General features: G+C 63.0%; 2 protein-coding genes across 2 annotated transcripts; one reads left to right on the top strand and one right to left on the bottom strand.

Moving 5' to 3' along the window:
* Positions 1-6,246: 6,246 nt before the first annotated feature.
* On the top strand, positions 6,247-9,021 carry SLC25A6 (solute carrier family 25 member 6). The gene is made up of 4 exons (XM_084258207.1): positions 6,247-6,402; positions 7,225-7,711; positions 8,039-8,179; positions 8,441-9,021. Exons 1-4 carry the CDS (start codon positions 6,292-6,294, stop codon positions 8,596-8,598), a joined length of 897 nt encoding a protein of 298 aa, XP_084114333.1. The 5' UTR covers positions 6,247-6,291; the 3' UTR covers positions 8,599-9,021.
* Positions 9,022-9,510: 489 nt separating this feature from the next.
* On the bottom strand, positions 9,511-16,782 carry IL3RA (interleukin 3 receptor subunit alpha; the record flags this gene model as incomplete). Its single annotated transcript, XM_084258164.1, has 11 exons — positions 9,511-9,844; positions 9,930-10,008; positions 10,281-10,398; positions 11,297-11,411; positions 11,559-11,585; positions 13,013-13,128; positions 13,733-13,787; positions 13,954-14,152; positions 14,239-14,371; positions 14,934-15,057; positions 16,777-16,782. The coding sequence occupies 11 exons, from the start codon at positions 16,780-16,782 to the stop codon at positions 9,782-9,784; spliced, it is 1,035 nt and encodes a 344-aa protein (XP_084114290.1). The 3' UTR covers positions 9,511-9,781.
* Positions 16,783-17,608: the final 826 nt, after the last annotated feature.

The following is a 17,608-nucleotide window of genomic DNA, read 5'->3' as shown; positions in this document are numbered from 1 at the left end:
GAGAAAGGGCTGGGGGACACGGAGAGGGGGTGCGCGCTGTGATCCTGGCACAGGGCCAGCCCTGGGCCGCGGGGTGGTGGCAGCAGGAACCCCAGCGCTGCTCGTTCTGCACCCCTGGGGGCCGCTCCCGGCATGGGCCCCGCGCACGGGTGGGGGGGGTTGCGAGAGGGAAAGTGCACTCGCCTCATGCCCTGGGGCGCCCCGCGGGGAGAGGACGCCGGACGACAGACTCTCGCCCTCTGCCTGCCCGAGGAGTCGCAGCAAACACGGGACGGAACGGGGTGGCGGGTGGGGGGGCCCGGAGCGGGGAGCCCGCAGCCTCCTGGTCCCGGGACACCCGACACCGCGCGCGTCCCCCGGGGAGTCACCTTCAGGCCCCGGCGGGAGGGGCTGCCCCCCTGGGGCGCGCGCGCCCCCGCGACCTGGAACTGCCCGCCGCGGCCGAGGGCGCCTGATGGTGGGGTTGGGGGGCCCTCTCGGCCTCGGGGCGCCTCCTCCGCGGGGCCCCGGCACGCAGGCGAGCGCACAGCCGCGCCCCCAAACGCCCAGCGCGCCTTGCTCGCTCCCTCTCGCTCGCAGGCACCAGCTGGAACCCCCAGTCTCCAAGACACCCGCTGCTGCCTGCGAGCTTTGGGGTGCAGGCCAGGCGGGGCCCCCGCGGCGAGATCCTGGGGCAGGGCCGGGCGTCCGGGGGTCCCCGCGGACGCAGCCTCCGCCCCACCCGCCCGCACCCCTGCCCCACCCCCGCGCAGGCGCACGGCCGCCCCGGCCGAGGACACGGTGTCCTGGGCTCGCGGGTGTGGCCGTGCCTCCCCCTGGACACTTCCTGGGAACAGGGGCGCGGCCCCCCCAAACCCCCCCGCCGTGCGCCCTCGGCCCAGCTGTCCAAGGACGTGGCGTCCCAGGACGTGGCCGCGGGGCAGCAACGGGAGTGAACGCGCTGGCGTCCGTGCGTCACTCATTCATTCATTCCCAGCCCAGTCATTCATTCATTCATTCAATCAATCATTCATTCAATCAATCACCGCCTGATCCTTAATTCCCCTCCAGTCATCACCCACCCGATCGCTCATGAATTCCCCTCATGCATTCATTCATTCATTCATCCAGCAGGTCAATCATTAATTCTCCTCATTCATTCGTTCAATCACCCACCTGATCATTCATTCATTCATTCAATCACCTGCCTGATCATTAATTGCCCTCCGTACATCACCCACCCGATCGCTCATTAATTCCCCTCATGCATTCATTCATTCATCCACCAGGTCAGTCATTAATTCTCTTCATTCATTCATTCATTCAATCACCCACCTGATCATTAATTCCCCTCCGTTCATCACCCACCACCTCAGTCACTAATTCCCCTCATGCATTCATTCATTCATCCACCAGGTCAGTCATTAATTCTCCTCATTCATTCGATCATTCATACATTCAATCACCCGCCTGATCATTAATTCCTCTCATTCATTTATTCATCCACCAGGTTACTCATTAATTCTCATTCATTCATTCACCCACTGATCATTAATTCCCCTCCATCACCCACCCACCCGGTTACTCATGAATTCTCCTCATTCATTCATCCACCTTCCAGCTCAGTCATTAATTCCCCTCATTCATTCATCCAGCAGGTCACTCATTAATTCTCCTCATTCATTCATTCAATCATTCATTGGTTCAATCACCCACCTGATCATTCATTCATTCATTCATTTAATCACCTGCCTGATCATTAATTGCCCTCTGTACATCACCCACCAGGTCACTCATTAATTCCCCTCATTCATTCATTCAATCACCCGCCTGATCATTAATTCCCCTCCAGTCATCACCCACCAGCTCGATCATTAATTCCCCTCATGCATTCATTCATTCATTCACCCACCTGATCACTAATTCCCCTCCAGTCATCACCCACCCGATCGCTCATGAATTCCCCTCATGCATTCATTCATTCATCCGCCAGGTCAATCATTAATTCTCTTCATTCATTCATTCATTCAATCACCCGCCTGATCATTAATTCTCTTCATTCATTTATACACCCCCCTGATCCCTCATGAATTCCCCTCATGCATTCATTCATTCATCCACCAGGTCAGTCATTAATTCTCATTCATTCATTCGATCATTCATTCATTCAATCACCCGCCTGATCCTTAATTCCTCTCATTCATTTATTCATCCACCAGGTTACTCATTAATTCTCATTCATTCATTCATTCGATCACCCGCCTGATCATTAATTCCCCTCCATTCATCACCCACCACCTCAGTCACTAATTTCCCTCATGCATTCATTCATTCATTCATTCAATCACCCGCCTGATCATTAATTCCTCTCCGTTCAACACCCACCCGATCACTCATGAATTCCCCTCATGCATTCATTGAGCCATCCACCAGCTCAATCATTAATTCCCCTCATTCATTCAGTCACCCACCAGGTCACTCATTAATTCCCCTCATGCATTCATTCATTCATTCACCCACCTGATCACTAATTCCCCTCCATTCATCACCCACCCGATCGCTCATGAATTCCCCTCATGCATTCATTCATTCATCCACACATTGAGGGATTGACTCCCCACCTGCACTCACTCGATTATTCAACCATTCATTCATTCACACATCAACTCGTCTACTCACGCACGCATTCATTTATCGCCCTCGCTCAGTAACTCATTCATTCATTCATCGATTCATTTATTCGTCCATCCATTCAGTTGTTCAACCATTCATTCATTCCCTTACCCCCTCGTTTATTCCCCACTCAGACCTTCATCCATTCCCATCGATGAGTCCCCTCCTCCAGTTACTCTCTCATTCACTCACTCAACTCACCCACTCATTCATTCATTCACACTCATTCATTCATTCACACATCGATTTATTCCCCGCATCCACCTAGTTACTCAACCTCTCATTCTTTCATTCACACTCAACTCACTCATCCAAACCTCTCATTCATTCATTCACACTCAGCTCACTCATCCACTCCTTCATTCATGCATCGATTCATTTATTCCCCTCATCGACTCACTCAGTTATTCAATCATTCATTCGCTGACCCACTCACTCATTCCTCACTCAGTCATTCATTAATTCACACACCCATTTATTCCCCTCAGGCAGTTATTCAACCACTCATTCATTCATTCACACTCAACTCACTCATCCACTCCTTCACTCACACTTGGATTCATTTACTCCCCTCACCACTCATTCATTTATTCAGCCATTCATTCATTCATTCATGCGTCAACTCACCCACTCATTACTTCACTCATTGTCTCAACCCACTGACTCATTCCCCTCACTCAGCCAACCTGTCATTCATTCATTCACACATCCATTCATTCATTCCCCTGACTTAGCCACTCACTCAGTCACTCAACAACTCATTCATTCATTCACCCACCAGCTCATTAATTCTCTCAGCCATTCACTCAACTCACTCATTAAGTCAACCATCCCTTCCCGCATCAACTCTCTCACGCACTCACCGCTTCATTCATTCATTCACTCAGCCACTCATTGATTCAACTACTCATTCATTTATTCATTCACTCACATACTCCCTTATTAATCCCCTGCTCTGTCACCTCACTGATTTATTCCTTCCCTCAGGTTTTCAACCGTTCATTCATTCATTCATGGGTCAACTCACCCACTCATTACTTCACTCATTGTCTCAACCCACTGACTCATTCCCCTCACTCAGCCAACCTGTCATTCATTCATTCACACATCGATTCATTTATTCCCCTCACTTAGCCACTCACTCACTCAACTACTCATTCATTCATTCACCCACCAGCTCATTAATTCTCTCATCCATTCACTCAACTCAGTCAACCATCCCTTCCAGCATCAACTCTCTCACGCACTCACTGCTTCATTCATTCATTCATTCATTCATTCACTCAGCCACTCACTCATTGATTCAGCTACTCATTCATTTATTCATTCACTCGTATACTCCCTTATTAATCCCCTGCTCTGTCACTTCACTGATTTATTCCTTCCCTCAGGTTTTCAACTCTTCATTCATTCATTCATTCATTCATCCACTCACTGGCCAGCTCAATCGTTTATTCCCCTCCCGCATCCGCCCACTCCTTCAGTTATTCATCCATCCGCCCATTTACTTACTATTCATCTGCTCACTCACTCATTCATTCATTCTCTCGCTCATCCACTCACTCATTCATTCCAGAAGCATCTCCCTACACAATAGGTACCAGGCCCAGGCAACCGGGGAATCTTGGAGGCCTAGAAGCGCTGACAGAGGGGCCACTCTCCATCCCAGAGGGGCCCCCTCTGCCTGGGGAATGGGAACGGGTCACTTGAAGGTCACCAGCCCCACAGGGCGAGAGGAATGTCCTGCTTCCAGGCCGCTGCCTTCCCGGCCCCACCAGCTGGATCCTGCAGGGACAGCTTTAGCTGACATGTCTGAGCACAGGGCGGTGGCCACCCCCTGCAGGGCCCCTCCAGGCTCCTTGGGCTGGTCCAGGTATTCGCACCTCCGAGTCTCAGCCCAACCCCCAGAGGACTCCCTGGCTGCCTGGCCCTCAACGCCGGCTCCCATGGACACTGCTGCTGTCCCCGTGAGGCCTGGGGACGTGCCAGCACCCCCAAGCCCCCCCACCCCCAAAGCTGTCAAAGGACAGTCCCAGACCCACAGCCCGGGCAGCAGGAGGGCATCAGCCCCGCCCCTGCCCCAGGGGAGGTCAGGACAGCGCCCAGGAAGGAGTCCCCAAGGACACCGGGCACTGCCCTAAGCCTGCGGACTTTACCTGCTGCAGGGAAGACAAAGGAGGGGCCAAGAGGGGCTTGAGGCTTGGCTCTGGGCGGCCACTGTGGCCGCCGAGGCGGCTCCTTGACCTTGGGGGGCAGCTCACAGGAGCTGCAAATTTGTGCAAATTTGTGCAAATTTGTGCAAATTTGTGCAAATTTGTGCAAATGCCCCGAGGAGCCGACTTGCTGCAGTTCAATAAAAACGTCACTTTTCAAAACCCCAAGAGTTTCTCCGTGCGCTGAGCCTGGGGGTGCCGCGGCTGCCACGCGCCCCAGCCCCGGAACAGAAGTGGGGGCGGCTGGCACGCGAGCCCCCAAGAGCTGGGCGCGGGAGGACGCGGGTCTGGGGGCTCCGAGCCGGGTGGAGCCCCCCGCAGGCGCACACGGGAGGGGTCGGGGCGGCCGTGAGGGGTCGCGATGGGCGGGGGTGGGGATCGAGCCACGTGTCCCCAGAACAGGGGGCGCCCCACTGGGCGCGCTCCTCGCAGGCGACGAGCCCGGGTGGGGGATGCGGTCGGGGGGGTGTGTCTTGGGGTGAACCCGGGGGTCGCGGCTAGGAATCCAGGATTCTGGGGGCGCAGCGCGGAATCGGGGCCCTGCAGCCCAGCGTGGGGGTCGCGGCCGGGGATCGGGGGGAATCTGGGGGCGCAGCGCGGACTCGCGGCCTGCATCCCAGGCTGGGGGTCGCGGCCGGAGATCGGGGGGAATCTGGGGGCACAGCGTGGACTCGGGGACCTGCAGTCAAGTTTGGGGGTCGCAGCCGGGGATCGGGGGATCCTGGGGGTCGGTGCCGGGGATCGGGGGGCCCTGGGGGTCGCAGCCGGGCTGGGGGACGTCCCTGCAGCCGGGGGGCCCGGCCCGGCCTGGGCGACCCCGGGCACGCGGCCGGGGGTCGTGGCATTTGCGGGGCGACCCCGGGGGTCGCCGCCGGCCGTGGGGTCTCCGGGGCCGCTGCGGGCCGGGAAGGCGGCCGACGGCTGAGCCCGCGCGCCCCGGGCCCCCCGTGACCTTCACAAGGTCACGGCGGCCTGCGAGCCCCCGGCCCGCAAGGCGCATGGGCGGGGCCGGGCTCCCGGCAGGCCCCGGGGCGCGGCCGGCGGGGCGGGGCCGGGGGGCGGGGCCCGGCGGCGGGCGGCCAATGGGCGCGGCGGGCGGCGGCGCGGGGCGGGGCCCGGCGGCGGGCGGCCAATGGGCGCGGCGCGGCTCCCGGCGGCCCGCGCGGCGCGGCGGCGGGCGGGGGCGGGGCGCGGGCGAGCGCGCGGCCAATGGGCGCGCCGGGCGCGGGCGGGGGCGGGGCGCGCGGCGGGCGGGGGCGGGGCGCGGGCGGCGGCGGCCAATGGGCGCGCCGGGCGGGGGCGGGGGCGGGGCGTCGGCGCCTTAGCGGCTGCGCGCGGACCCGCCCGTCCTTTCGGAGCCTCCCGGCGCGCAGGGCTCGGCCAGCGGCGCCTCCGTCCGGCTCTCGCTCCGCGCCGCGCTGCCAGCATGACGGACCAGGCCGTCTCCTTCGCCAAGGACTTCCTGGCGGGCGGCATCGCCGCCGCCATCTCCAAGACGGCCGTGGCCCCCATCGAGCGGGTCAAGCTGCTGCTGCAGGTGGGGGGGGCGCGGGCGCGCGCGGGGGGGTCTCGTGCCCGCGCGCGGCGCCGCCGGAAGTGCGAGGCCGCGCCGCTTTGTCCGCGCGCCGCCGGCTTCCGGGGGCGGGGCCGGCCGTCACGTGCGCGGGGGGCGGGGGAGAGGGCGCGCATGCGCGCGGGGCGCCCGCGTGGACGGACCCCCGCGCCGGGTGCGCGGTCACCTTGGGCGCCCGGGGCGACCTCGCCGCGCCTTTCCGGGACGCTGCACCCTCTGAGCGTGCGCCTGGACGGGCTGGAAACGGCCAGAAACGCCCGGGAAACGGGCACAAACGCCCGGAAAACGGGCTTAAACGCCCTGGAAACGGGCACAAACGCCCGGGACCCAGATAGAGCGCGCTCCTGTAACATAGTTGCAGCGCGCGGCAGGCCGCTCCGCGCGCAGAGACCAGCAGACTCTCCTTGGGGAGCCTTTGTGTAGAATGGGGGCGCACGGGCGCGGCGCAGGTGACAGGTGTCCATGAGACTCCCCCAGGGCCCACCCAGCCCGGGTCAGCGTGATGCCCCAGAGCTTGCGCCCCAGGGTAGCAAAAAGGAGGCACATGAAGGTCCAAAGCACATTGGCGCGGGCCAGGGTGGCCCTCCATGAGGTCCCCGAGTCCCCGTCGCGTGGCACCGTGGAGTGGGGCGCCCCCGTTTCCGAGCTGGAGCCTCTGCCAGGCTCCGTCCCAGCTCCCGGTGCAGGCCGGGCCGCTCTGCCTGCTGTCCAGAGCTGGGGGGCGGCCCCCCAGGGGGTGCCCGGGGTGGGCACGTGTGTCCCGGCCTGACGCCCGCGCCCCCGCAGGTGCAACACGCCAGCAAGCAGATCGCGGCCGACAAGCAGTACAAGGGCATCGTGGACTGCATCGTGCGCATCCCCAAGGAGCAGGGCGTGCTGTCCTTCTGGCGGGGCAACCTGGCCAACGTCATCCGCTACTTCCCCACCCAAGCGCTCAACTTCGCCTTCAAGGATAAGTACAAGCAGGTCTTCCTGGGCGGCGTGGACAAGCACACCCAGTTCTGGAGGTACTTCGCGGGCAACCTGGCCTCGGGCGGCGCGGCCGGCGCCACCTCCCTCTGCTTCGTGTACCCCCTGGATTTCGCCCGCACCCGGCTGGCGGCCGACGTGGGCAAGTCGGGCACCGAGCGGGAGTTCAAGGGCCTGGGCGACTGCCTGGTGAAGATCAGCAAGTCGGACGGCATCCGCGGGCTGTACCAGGGCTTCAGCGTGTCCGTGCAGGGCATCATCATCTACCGGGCCGCCTACTTCGGCGTCTACGACACGGCCAAGGGTGCGTGGGCAGCTGGGGCGGGGCGGGTGGGGGCGCCCGTGGAACGGGCCCTGCTCGTGGTGGCACAGACGAGGGCTTGGGGTCCATTGTGCACTTGGGGTGATGGTTGGGTGCCCAAAGCAGGCCACCCCACGGGTCAGGGCCCAGGGTTCGTGGAGTCCTCCCAGCCCGAGCAGTGTCCACACCCTAAGGCCCGTCCACGCCTGCTGTCCTCGGCTCCAGGTGGCCCCTGCATTTGGCCCGTGCAGGTCGCTGTGGACGGGAGATGTGGAGGGGTTGGGTTGGCCGGGTTTGGGGCGCTGGGCCTCACGTGACGCCCGCCCGCAGGCATGCTCCCAGACCCCAAGAACACGCACATCGTGGTCAGCTGGATGATCGCTCAGTCCGTGACGGCCGTGGCCGGCGTGGTGTCCTACCCCTTCGACACCGTGCGGCGACGGATGATGATGCAGTCGGGCCGAAAGGGAGGTGAGTGGGGGCTCAGCTCCGGGGTGGGGGGCACTGCTGCCCAGGGGGGGCCCGTAGCTGGGCGGGTGACCCTTTCCCGCCTCTGCCAGCCCCCGGCGTGGCACCTGTCACCTCTAAGGCCGGGTCCCGCCTCCCTGCCTCTGGGCACAGGGTGGAGCCCGCGTCTCCCGGGAGGGCGTCCAGGGCTGCGCGTTCCCCACGTCCCCCGGGCGGCCCCTCGGCCCTGTCCGGAGGAGGCTGCTAGGGGCGCTCTCCCCGCAGCTGACATCATGTACACCGGCACCCTGGACTGCTGGCGCAAGATCCTCAAGGACGAGGGGGGCAAGGCCTTCTTCAAGGGCGCCTGGTCCAACGTGCTGCGCGGCATGGGCGGCGCCTTCGTGCTGGTCCTGTACGACGAGCTCAAGAAGGTGCTGTAGCCGGCCGGGCCCCGGCCAGCGTCCAGTCGCCTCGCCCCGGCCCGCCCGCGGCTCCGGGGACGGCTCATCGCGATCACGACCATCGGCACCTGATTCCACGTCTCCGCTCGGGGGGGAGGGAGGCCCCGGCTCGGCCGCGGCGGGGCAGCCGGCGTCCAGGCGCGGGGCCGCGCGTGTTTAGGTATTTATTTAACAGAACGATCATGTCTCCATTTGTACTTAAGCACTATCCTCTTTTGCACAACCGAGATTTGCAATCATGTTCGCCGCCGGGCGTCCCGCCACCGAAAATAAAAACCGGACACGGCGGGCGTGGCTGTCTCTTGCCCCGAGGCGCCCGTGGAGGCGCAGCCCTGGCCGCAGCGTCCCTCTGGGGCCGGCCTGTCCCGCGGCTGGACCCCAGGGGGGTGTCCCGACGGCTTGGAGCCCCACCAGGGCCTGCTCCCCCTCCGGCGGTGGGGGGGGTACGGTCAGTGCTGGCCTGGCCTCTCCAGGAGGGACACTCGTCCTGCCATTGGGCCAGCCCATGGGGCCTGCACCCCACCCCGCCCCCCAGAGCAGGCCTCGCAGGCAGGACTCCACCCCCCAGGGATCTGCGTGCAGGTCAGCTTCACAATTTGGGGGGCTGTTGGGGGTGTTCAGTGAGCCAGGTTCCTGCCTGAGGACCTCGGCTCTCCAGAGCCGAGGCCTCAGGCTGGGCTTTGGGGGTCCCACCCCTGGCAGACGGTGATGTGGCCGTCAAGGCCCCCGCACGGGGCAGCCTGCCCCCCGACCCCCCATCCCCCATCCTGCTGCCCTGGGGCCTGTGCCTTGCTTGGGCCACTGTCCCGGCCACGGCCCCAGGGCACGCGAGCTCCGCAGCAGGAATCCAGCACCAGCAGGGCTGACACCTGGGCAGGGAGGCCGGGCAGCCCTGGGGAGCAGTGCCATCCCTGGGGGAGCAAGATTTGGGGTGCAGCCCATGCAGGGGGCTGGAGAGGGGGTCCCGGGGTGCTGGGCTGGCAGCTGCATTGCTCTCGGCAGCCCTGGGTGGGTGGAAGGTTCTTTATTTGGGAAGGAGCACGGCGCCTGGTCCTCGGCAGCAGCTCACACTGGCCCTGCGGTCTCTGCCCCACCTTTGGGGCACCACTGGGGGTGCAGGTGTCCCCAGAACCCAGCAACCGGGGTCTCCGAACATCCAGCTTCACGTCTCCCCTACGACCTGCACTTGGGCCACGGGGCAGTCCTCAGTGTCCTTGGAGACCACCTGCGAGGGGCCGGGTCTCTGGTGAGGGGCTGAGCCCAGCAGGACCCCAGAGGCCTCGCCAGCGGGGACCGGCCCCCCAACTCACCATCTTTTCCTCCAGGAGGTCCCTGAGGGGGTCCTTCACCCCGGGGATGGGAGGGAGCAGTTTCTGGGCCACCGAGTACCTGGGAGGAGAAAAGTGAGCTGAGGGGCCTCAGCGGCCCCTTGGGGGCGCGGGGACCGGGTCTCTGCCCCCCACCCGCGGGGAGGAGGCGCGTGCGCCCCTGAGCGCGCCCAGACCTGGTCCGGAGGCGGCCCCGGGCCCCTCGCCAGCCGGTCACCTTGGGGGCAAAGCGCGGGGTCTCCCCAAGTGCGCGCAGCCCGCGCAGCCCGGAGGGCGCAGGGAGGGGCGGGGCTGGGGAGCAGGGTCGCCGCAGCCGGCCCGCGGGGCGCTCACCTCCAGCACAGCAGCAGCACGACCCCCACGGCCAGCAGCGTCCCCAGCGCCAAGGCCACCAGGATGCCGGAGCGCGCGCCCTCGGACTCGCCGGTGCGCGCGCCCTCGGGCCTGCACCCTGCGGGGGAGAGAGCGCAGCACAGTCGGGGGGCGCCTGCGCCCCGGCGCGAGGGCACGTGCGCGCGCCCCCAGCTTGTTTAATTCTTTCTCACTAAGGCGTTAAGGGAAGCTTTTGGCTGCGGAGGCCGGGCAGCGCCCGGGCAGCGCGCGGGGGCCGGGGGAACTGAGTCCTGCACGGGTCGAGCGCCCCAGCACCCCAGTCCCTGAGGCGAGCGCCTGCTACAGGTGCGCCTGCCGGGGAGGCGTCCTCGGGGCTCCCTGGAGCCCGCGGGGAGCGGGCTGGGACGCCTCCTGCAGGCCAACAGGGGTCACCCAGGGCCTCCCGAGACCAGGAGGACGCGGACTCCGCCACAGCGACCCAGAAGCGGCTCAGGGGTGCAGCTTGGAGGGGGACAGGCCAGCCTGGCTCCGGGTCCGGAGAACGCAGGGGCCTTGGGTGTGAGCCTGGCCCCCTCTGAAGCCCCAGCAGCCACGGGCACAGGGAGGTGGAGACGGGGCAGCTCCTGGCTTTGAAGCCCGGGTGAGGGGCCAGTGGCTCCGACGGCCACTCAGGGGTGCACATCGGGCTCACAGCAAATTACCCGCTGGCCACCCCCTCAAAGGGCCGTTCCCAGGTCATCGAGGCTGTGAACGGGGACCAGGCCAGACCCAAATCGCAGCTGGCACCCGGGTGACCTCCTTCCCGGAGGGCGGGGGACCCCACAGCCCAACTCCGCCCCCCTGGACACGCAGACCCACAGTGTGCGGACAGCAAGGCCCTGGGGCTCAGCGGCCGGCTCCCTCCCCCCGCCCTCCGGGGCAGGGTCCGCTCTTCGGGGTCACGCAGGGGAGGGCCAGCCCCCTCCTGTGCCGGCAGAGCACCGGGGGGCCGCACCCAGCGGGGTGTCCCCACTCACTGAAGCGGTGGGGAGCACTCCACTCGCTTGAGATGTTTCTGGGGAGGAAACTCTGGGCTTTAATCCTCAGCACGAAGTCCCCGGGGTTGGGGAGCACCACCCAGTTGTCCGTGAGCTGCACAAGGAGAGAATAAATCACAGCCATTCCCAAGTTCCGGGAGAGGGAGGGGACCTGGGGGGGCAGGGAGGGCTCCCCAATTCGCAGGCGGGAGGCCTGACCCAGCTCCTGGGGCGCGGCCGGTGAGGGCAGGTGGACACTCACCGTCACTCGCTCAGGCGGATGCGCCTCCTGCAAGACAAAAGCCAGAGGCGGCAGGTGGGGGGTCTGCTCCCCTCCCTTAAGAAAGCCCCCCGGCTCCCCAGTTCTCTGCGGCGGGGCCCGCGGAGTAGGTGGCTCTGCAGGGGCACCCTGGGCCCGTGAGCAGCCAAAGCAGGAGCTTCGGGACACGCAGCTGGCCCTGGAGGTGTCCAGCCACAGGGGCCGGGGCCCCTTGGGGTCCTACTGGCCGCAAGGGGATGAGCCTCCTGGGGGGAGCCTGTGGGGGCGCAGGCAGTGTCCCCCAGAGGGGCGGGTGCTGGCAGCGCGGAGAAGTGGGGGAAACACGTGCATGTGGTCTTTACACACACACGGTAGAAAAGGCTGTTTCATAAATAACATAAATAGAAGCAAGTAATTGATGATACTGGGATTGTGAGGATCATTACGCAAGTTCACGGTCAGCCGCCCTGGGTTTACGGGAACAGTGAGTGACACCCCAGGTGCTCGGCGACGGCGCATAAATAATCAACAATATAATATGCCAATAGCTTAGTGACGTCGTGAGCGTCTGTCATACCCTGATCAAGAGACACTAGCATACCCGGCGTGTATATTAATATATATTCATACATTTCGTATAGATTATGTATTAATAATATGCTATATATTCATAATAGATTATGTATTAATAATATATAACTATATCTTATATGTGGGTGATATATTAATATCTATCGATACAGATTACATGTATTAATGCTCTGATTAGCCCAACAATTCTTGGTCTTGATTTATTCTGACCCGCTCAAAAATTCCTTTCCACAATATATTCGCTTTTGGAGCGATTTTAGGGATTCAAAAAAAAAGGGGCTCCGCGACAAAGACAAGGCACCAATACGTAAGCAAAAGTAAATCTCGATCAGCAAATAACTGAGTAGGAAACTACCCGGGAAAAGTCGGTCTTGAACTGACACATCGACTGGGGGACTCGTTGGCGCCTACGGACAAACTGAGCGTCGACGAGAGCAAATAAATAAAAGCAAAAACGTGACTAGGACAGGCCGAGCCGCTGGAAACGCCCATTTTTTTTTTTTTTTGCGTTTCATGGAGGTTTCAGGAAAACTGGGGACACAGCCCGGCACTCGGGGAGGCCACCGCGACGCGTCACCCCCCCCCCACCCTGGCGGCACCCATGGGGGGGCGGCGCCCCATCAGGACCCCCCGCCTGCCGCTGAGGCGGGATCTGCCTGGAGCAAACTCCCCGGCGCGGCCCGACCCGGAGCCCGGACGGGCGTCCCCCGGCGCCTCCCCGGCCCCCCTGCGCCCCGGCCACCCGGCAGCAGGCCCCCGAGGGTGCCGACCAGCAGGTGTCGGGACCCGCGTCCCGTCTGTCCCCGGCTGTGTCCTCTGGACCCCGCACCCCACGTGCAGGGACGGCCTGGGCCCCCGAGCCCTACCTTCCGCAGCTGCAGCTCGTAGACAAGCAAGTTCTGCAGGCGGCTGGGCGGCTCCCACCGCAGGACGGCCTGGGAGTGGTTGCAGGTGCCGGTCAGGTTGGGGGCGCTCAGTCTCTCTGAAACCCCAAGAAACCCACCCGGTGAGCCCAGCCGATGGGGGGTCACCCCGGAGACACCCCCAGGAGACGCGGCCCTCCCCGCCGCCCCGCGTCCCTCTGGAAGTGTCCAGGGGCGGCGGCCGCTGTCCTGGCCGCGCGTCTGCAGGACGGGCCGTTCCTGCCCCTTCACATTCAGGGGGGCACTTATTCTGCTTTGGGGGAGCACAGGCGGGAAGGGCCAGGCCGCTCCGTCCTCCCCAAGCAGCAGGCTCAGCCCCGCGCAGCTCACCGGTCCCCACCCTGGAAGGTGCCACAGCTGATGGTGCTGGGGAACCCCTAAAGCTGGAATCTGGTCTCGCCAGATTCAGAGATCCCTGCTCTGGCCTCCCAGTCGCCCCAGGGCCTCCTGATCCTGCACAGCCCTGTGGGTGCAGAGCCCAGTCCCACCCCGATTGCTCTGGCCCCCCAGTTCCCGGCTACTCTGACTGCAGGGCGACCTGGGAACAGCTGCTCAGGTGTGCACCCCAGGATCCCAGCCCGCAGCCCCTGCCTGCACCCCCAGGAGGCTGAGCTCACGTGGGGATCCCCAGAGCCGGCCCCTCTGTTCCTCTCCTGTCCTCACCTCCTCCAGCCTCCTCTGCGTTTTCTAAGAAGGCATCAGACCCTCCCGACGTCCACTGGGGGGACACGGCAGGGGCATCAGAGGCCAGAAGCCACCCTCAGCGAACCCCACCCTGCGCCCCAACTCCCCGCCTCCAGGACCCAGAGAAATAGTGTCCCCAGCGGCACCCGCGGGCGCGGGGGGACTCTCAGAGGAGCCCCAGAGCGCAGGGCTCCCCACACCAGGACCCCCCGGACCTCACCAATCTCTCTCAGCGACGCGACGACCTCGGAGCAGGGCACCGCGGAGCCCGGGGCGCTGCCCTTGACCAGGAGGCGCTGGAGCTGCGCGGAGGCCCGGGACACGTCCCCGAAGCTGCAGCCCACGCGCGCGCCCCGCGCGTCCACTTGGTACCGCGCGCACTCGCGCTCCGCGCCGCTCCTGGGGGCGGACGGGGGTGTCCACGGAGCGCTGGCCTCAGCCGCAGCCCCCCAGCCGCCCCCCGCAACCCCCAGCCCAGCACCTACCCCAGGTCCTCCCAGTAGAGCCGGTACTGCACGTTGGGAGGCGCCGCCGGGCCTGCGCCCCAGCGGCACGTCAGGACGGTCACGTCGTGCACCCAGCACTCCAGCCCCGCGGCCTCCGCCCCGGGTGTCCCCTCTGGGTGCGCAGAGGAGCAGACACAGGGACCCGGTCAGCGCCCGCTCGGCCGCCCCGCACCCCGGCGAAGGCGCACGCGGCCTGAGGAGTCACCCCGAGGGGCCCTGCCGGTGCCTGTGCCCCCAGGACGACGCGGTGCAAATCCGGAGCAGCCCTCGCGCCCCAGGCTCACTCGCTCCACTGGGGATCGGGGCGTGTCCGCCGTGCAGGCCCCCCGGGGCCCTCTGAGGCTGCAGACCCTCCCCGCGAGCGCCCTGCCGGCCTCTGTGTCCCTTCCTGGGGCTCTGACCGCTCAAGGCAAGGCCTCCTCTGGGAGGGTCTTCGCTGGAGAGGAGCGCCAAGCAGGCTGGGCGCCCGAGGGCGCAGGGGGAGGCCCAGGGGGTTGGGCAGGGACATTGCTGGGAATGGAGCGCGCTGGAGAACAGCCCCCCTATCCCCAAGTATGGCCACCTCTAAAGGGTGGACCCACCCATTTAAAAATCATCTCCTGGGTCTATGTGGGCTCAAAGTCCTTATTTCGATATCCCCAAGGTGACGACGCGGGGCAGGAGGGGGCCCTCACCTTGTGGAGGATATAGGATGGATGTGGAGAACCTCTGTGGACTCTTCACGGTGACCGTGAAGTTCTTGGCCTTGCATTTCTCAACCAGGTAGGGCTTGACCACACAGTACTGGTTGTTTGTCGCCTGAGGAGACAGAGTCGTGGTTGGTGCCGAGAGAATTTAGTCCGGTCTTGGCAACGTTTGCTCCTCTTGACAGATTTGGATCTGTCTCTCCCAGCCTGAGCTGCAGGGACAGCAGCTGCTCCCAGCCCCCGGCCAGCAGTTCTTTAGCGATGTTGGTAACAGGGAGACGGGACATTGCTGAGGGGTCAGGAAGGGGTGAAGAGCCAGAGCATTTTTTGGGGGGGTGGGAGGCAGCGGGATTGTTCCGTTCGGTGCGTGCAATTATACGCGTGTTGGAACTCACAGAATGTCCGCACCGTTCTGAACCCTAACACGGGCTTTGGGCTCTGGGTGACAGTGTTGTATCGATATGTGGGTTCCTCGATGGTAATCAGTGTCCCTGCAGGTGGGGGTGCTGATAATGGGGAGACTGTGCGTGTGTGGGAGTTTGGGAAATCACCAAAGGAGGGTCCCACATGGCGCGCAGACCTCTCCTGCCGCCCGCTGCTCCCCTCAGCAGTGTCCTTCGGTCCTTCTGCCTGCTCTGCTCCCCGCTCTGGCTCTGGTGGATTCTCTCACCCTCCCGCACTTCTGACTGTACCCAGTGCTTGTATGAATAAATAAATCAATCTTTAAAAAAATAATATAGAAATAATAATATAAATATAGAAATAATATATAAATAATATATAAATAATATAATATAATAAACTGTAGAAACTAGAGTAAAAGGTTGTAAGTACAGGAAATTTTTGTAAACCCTAATTCCACCCATGGGTCAAGAGAGGGAGAGGGTCCACCTCGAAGGCCAGAATGAGAGACAAAATTGCCACGGGAAACCCCGGGAAATAAGAGGATGACGATGGAGACTCAGAGGAAGCCAAAATGCGAGGAAACGCAAGGAAAGGTGTGGACCGAACTCATGATGTCGTCAAGCTCAATAGCTCAGTTAATATAAGGGCTGAATAACGAAATTAATAGATCAATTGATAAACAGGGGGGCTATCTAGGGTTCCCCAAATATTCTCTCCTGTCTGCAGAAAGATTCAACCAACCACATTAGTTATTTTTTATTCATTTGTGGGGAGATTTTTCTTTCTTTTTTTTTTTAAAGATTTATTTATTGATGCTTACAAGAGCTGGGGTGCAGGCCAGAGGTGGGGGCGTGGTGAGAGGACTCCCCAGAGACAGAGTGGGGAGAAGAAAAGGCTGATTTACTGAAATCCACTGCTGAGGGGAGCAGCGGGCGAGCCAGGAGAGGTCTGCTGTGCCATGTGGGTAGCTCCCTGGCCGGGGATCGAACTTGGGGTGCAGAGACAGTGTCACAGGTTGTGTCTTAACCCCTTGCACCCCCAGGGAGGCCCTGGGGAACTTTTCCTTGACCGAGTAGGTGGTGGTAGGAATCAGCCCTCTTGTGGTGTATCGATTGGCCTGTGGGTATCGAACCGTCCTTGCACCCCTACCACAAATCCCGCTCCATCCTGCGATTCCTGAAAAAACCTCCCGTGTAGACTGACACGAGGCTGCGATCCGGATGCTGGTCACCCGAGAATAACTCGGGGCACCCACGGTGGAGGGTCTCAAGGGCTGGTCCCTCCTCATGAGAAACATGGAGTCGTGAGTAGGTTGGGTCCTCGCCACAGCCTGCCTGCCCTCGACATGTGCTGAGTTCCGAGAGCTCCACGCGGGCCGGGGCTCTGTGGGGATTCGACGAGAGACACGGAGCCGCCGGCGGCTCACCTGCATGTCCGCGATGGCGTCGACAGAACACGTGATTCCAGAGACGTCTCTGCTGAGGTCCCAGGTCAGTCTCCCCTCACGTGGCTCCACCCTCAAGTTCCTGATGGGCGGCGAGCGGGGATCTGGCGCGTGGAGGGGAGAGTTAGGGGGGCCGGGCGACGCCCGTATGTCCTGATGGAAGTGGGGGCGAGGCCTGGCCACCCAGCCGGACGATGCCCTGAGAACAGTCTTATGTGCGACTGCCGGGCTGATCTCTGTGGCTCACCCTTCCACCCCCACCCCCCAGAATCTCAGAAATCAGCTCATTTTCCCTGTTTGTGCAAAATTTAGCGTTTGGAACGAGAGACCGTCCTGCGGCGACCGGGAAGTGGAAGCTGGACCGGGAGACCCCGCGGCTGCCGCGGGGAGGTTAAGCGGCAAAGGACGGGGCCCGTTTGCAATGAGAGGGACGGAGATTCGGATCCACAGAGGCCGGGATCCGGACCCCGAGAGCAAGGAGCCTCGTGAAGAAGCTCGCGCCCAAGGAAAACGGGACAAACGTCTCCAGAGACGGAAATTCCGAGCGTGGACAGACGTGGAAAAGCTGCGGAGCCCGCCGAGCACTCGAGACGCACGACCCCGAGTGAGGAGCTCCCCGAGAGCAAGCCCGGGTCCCGATGGGCTCCCCGGTGAAGACCCGGGGTGGCCGCCGTGTCCCCATGGGACAGCACCGTCGGGGGCCCCAGCCGTGGCCACGTCCCCCCGTCTCTGCTGGGTCTCCCCGTGCGTCTCCGCCCACGCGTCCAAGGACACTCCCCTCCTGTCCGGCGCCACCCGCATGGCCTCGCCTCCC

Source organism: Talpa europaea (genome assembly GCF_964194135.1).
Source record: "Talpa europaea genome assembly, chromosome: X".
Taxonomy (NCBI): Eukaryota; Metazoa; Chordata; class Mammalia; order Eulipotyphla; family Talpidae; genus Talpa; species Talpa europaea.
Note: the sequence above shows the minus strand (reverse complement) of the source record. Positions and strands in the feature narration are given on the sequence as shown.

What these genes read in the sequence shown, in the direction of transcription:
- SLC25A6 (XM_084258207.1), top strand. Translation starts at nt 6,292, where the DNA reads ATGACGGACCAGGCCGTCTCCTTCGCCAAGGACTTCCTGGCGGGCGGC. An exon ending in GGGTCAAGCTGCTGCTGCAG is followed by an intron (nt 6,403 to 7,224) that starts GTGGGGGGGGCG and finishes GCGCCCCCGCAG; the next exon opens with GTGCAACACGCCAGCAAGCA. An exon ending in GCAGTCGGGCCGAAAGGGAG is followed by an intron (nt 8,180 to 8,440) that starts GTGAGTGGGGGC and finishes CTCTCCCCGCAG; the next exon opens with CTGACATCATGTACACCGGC.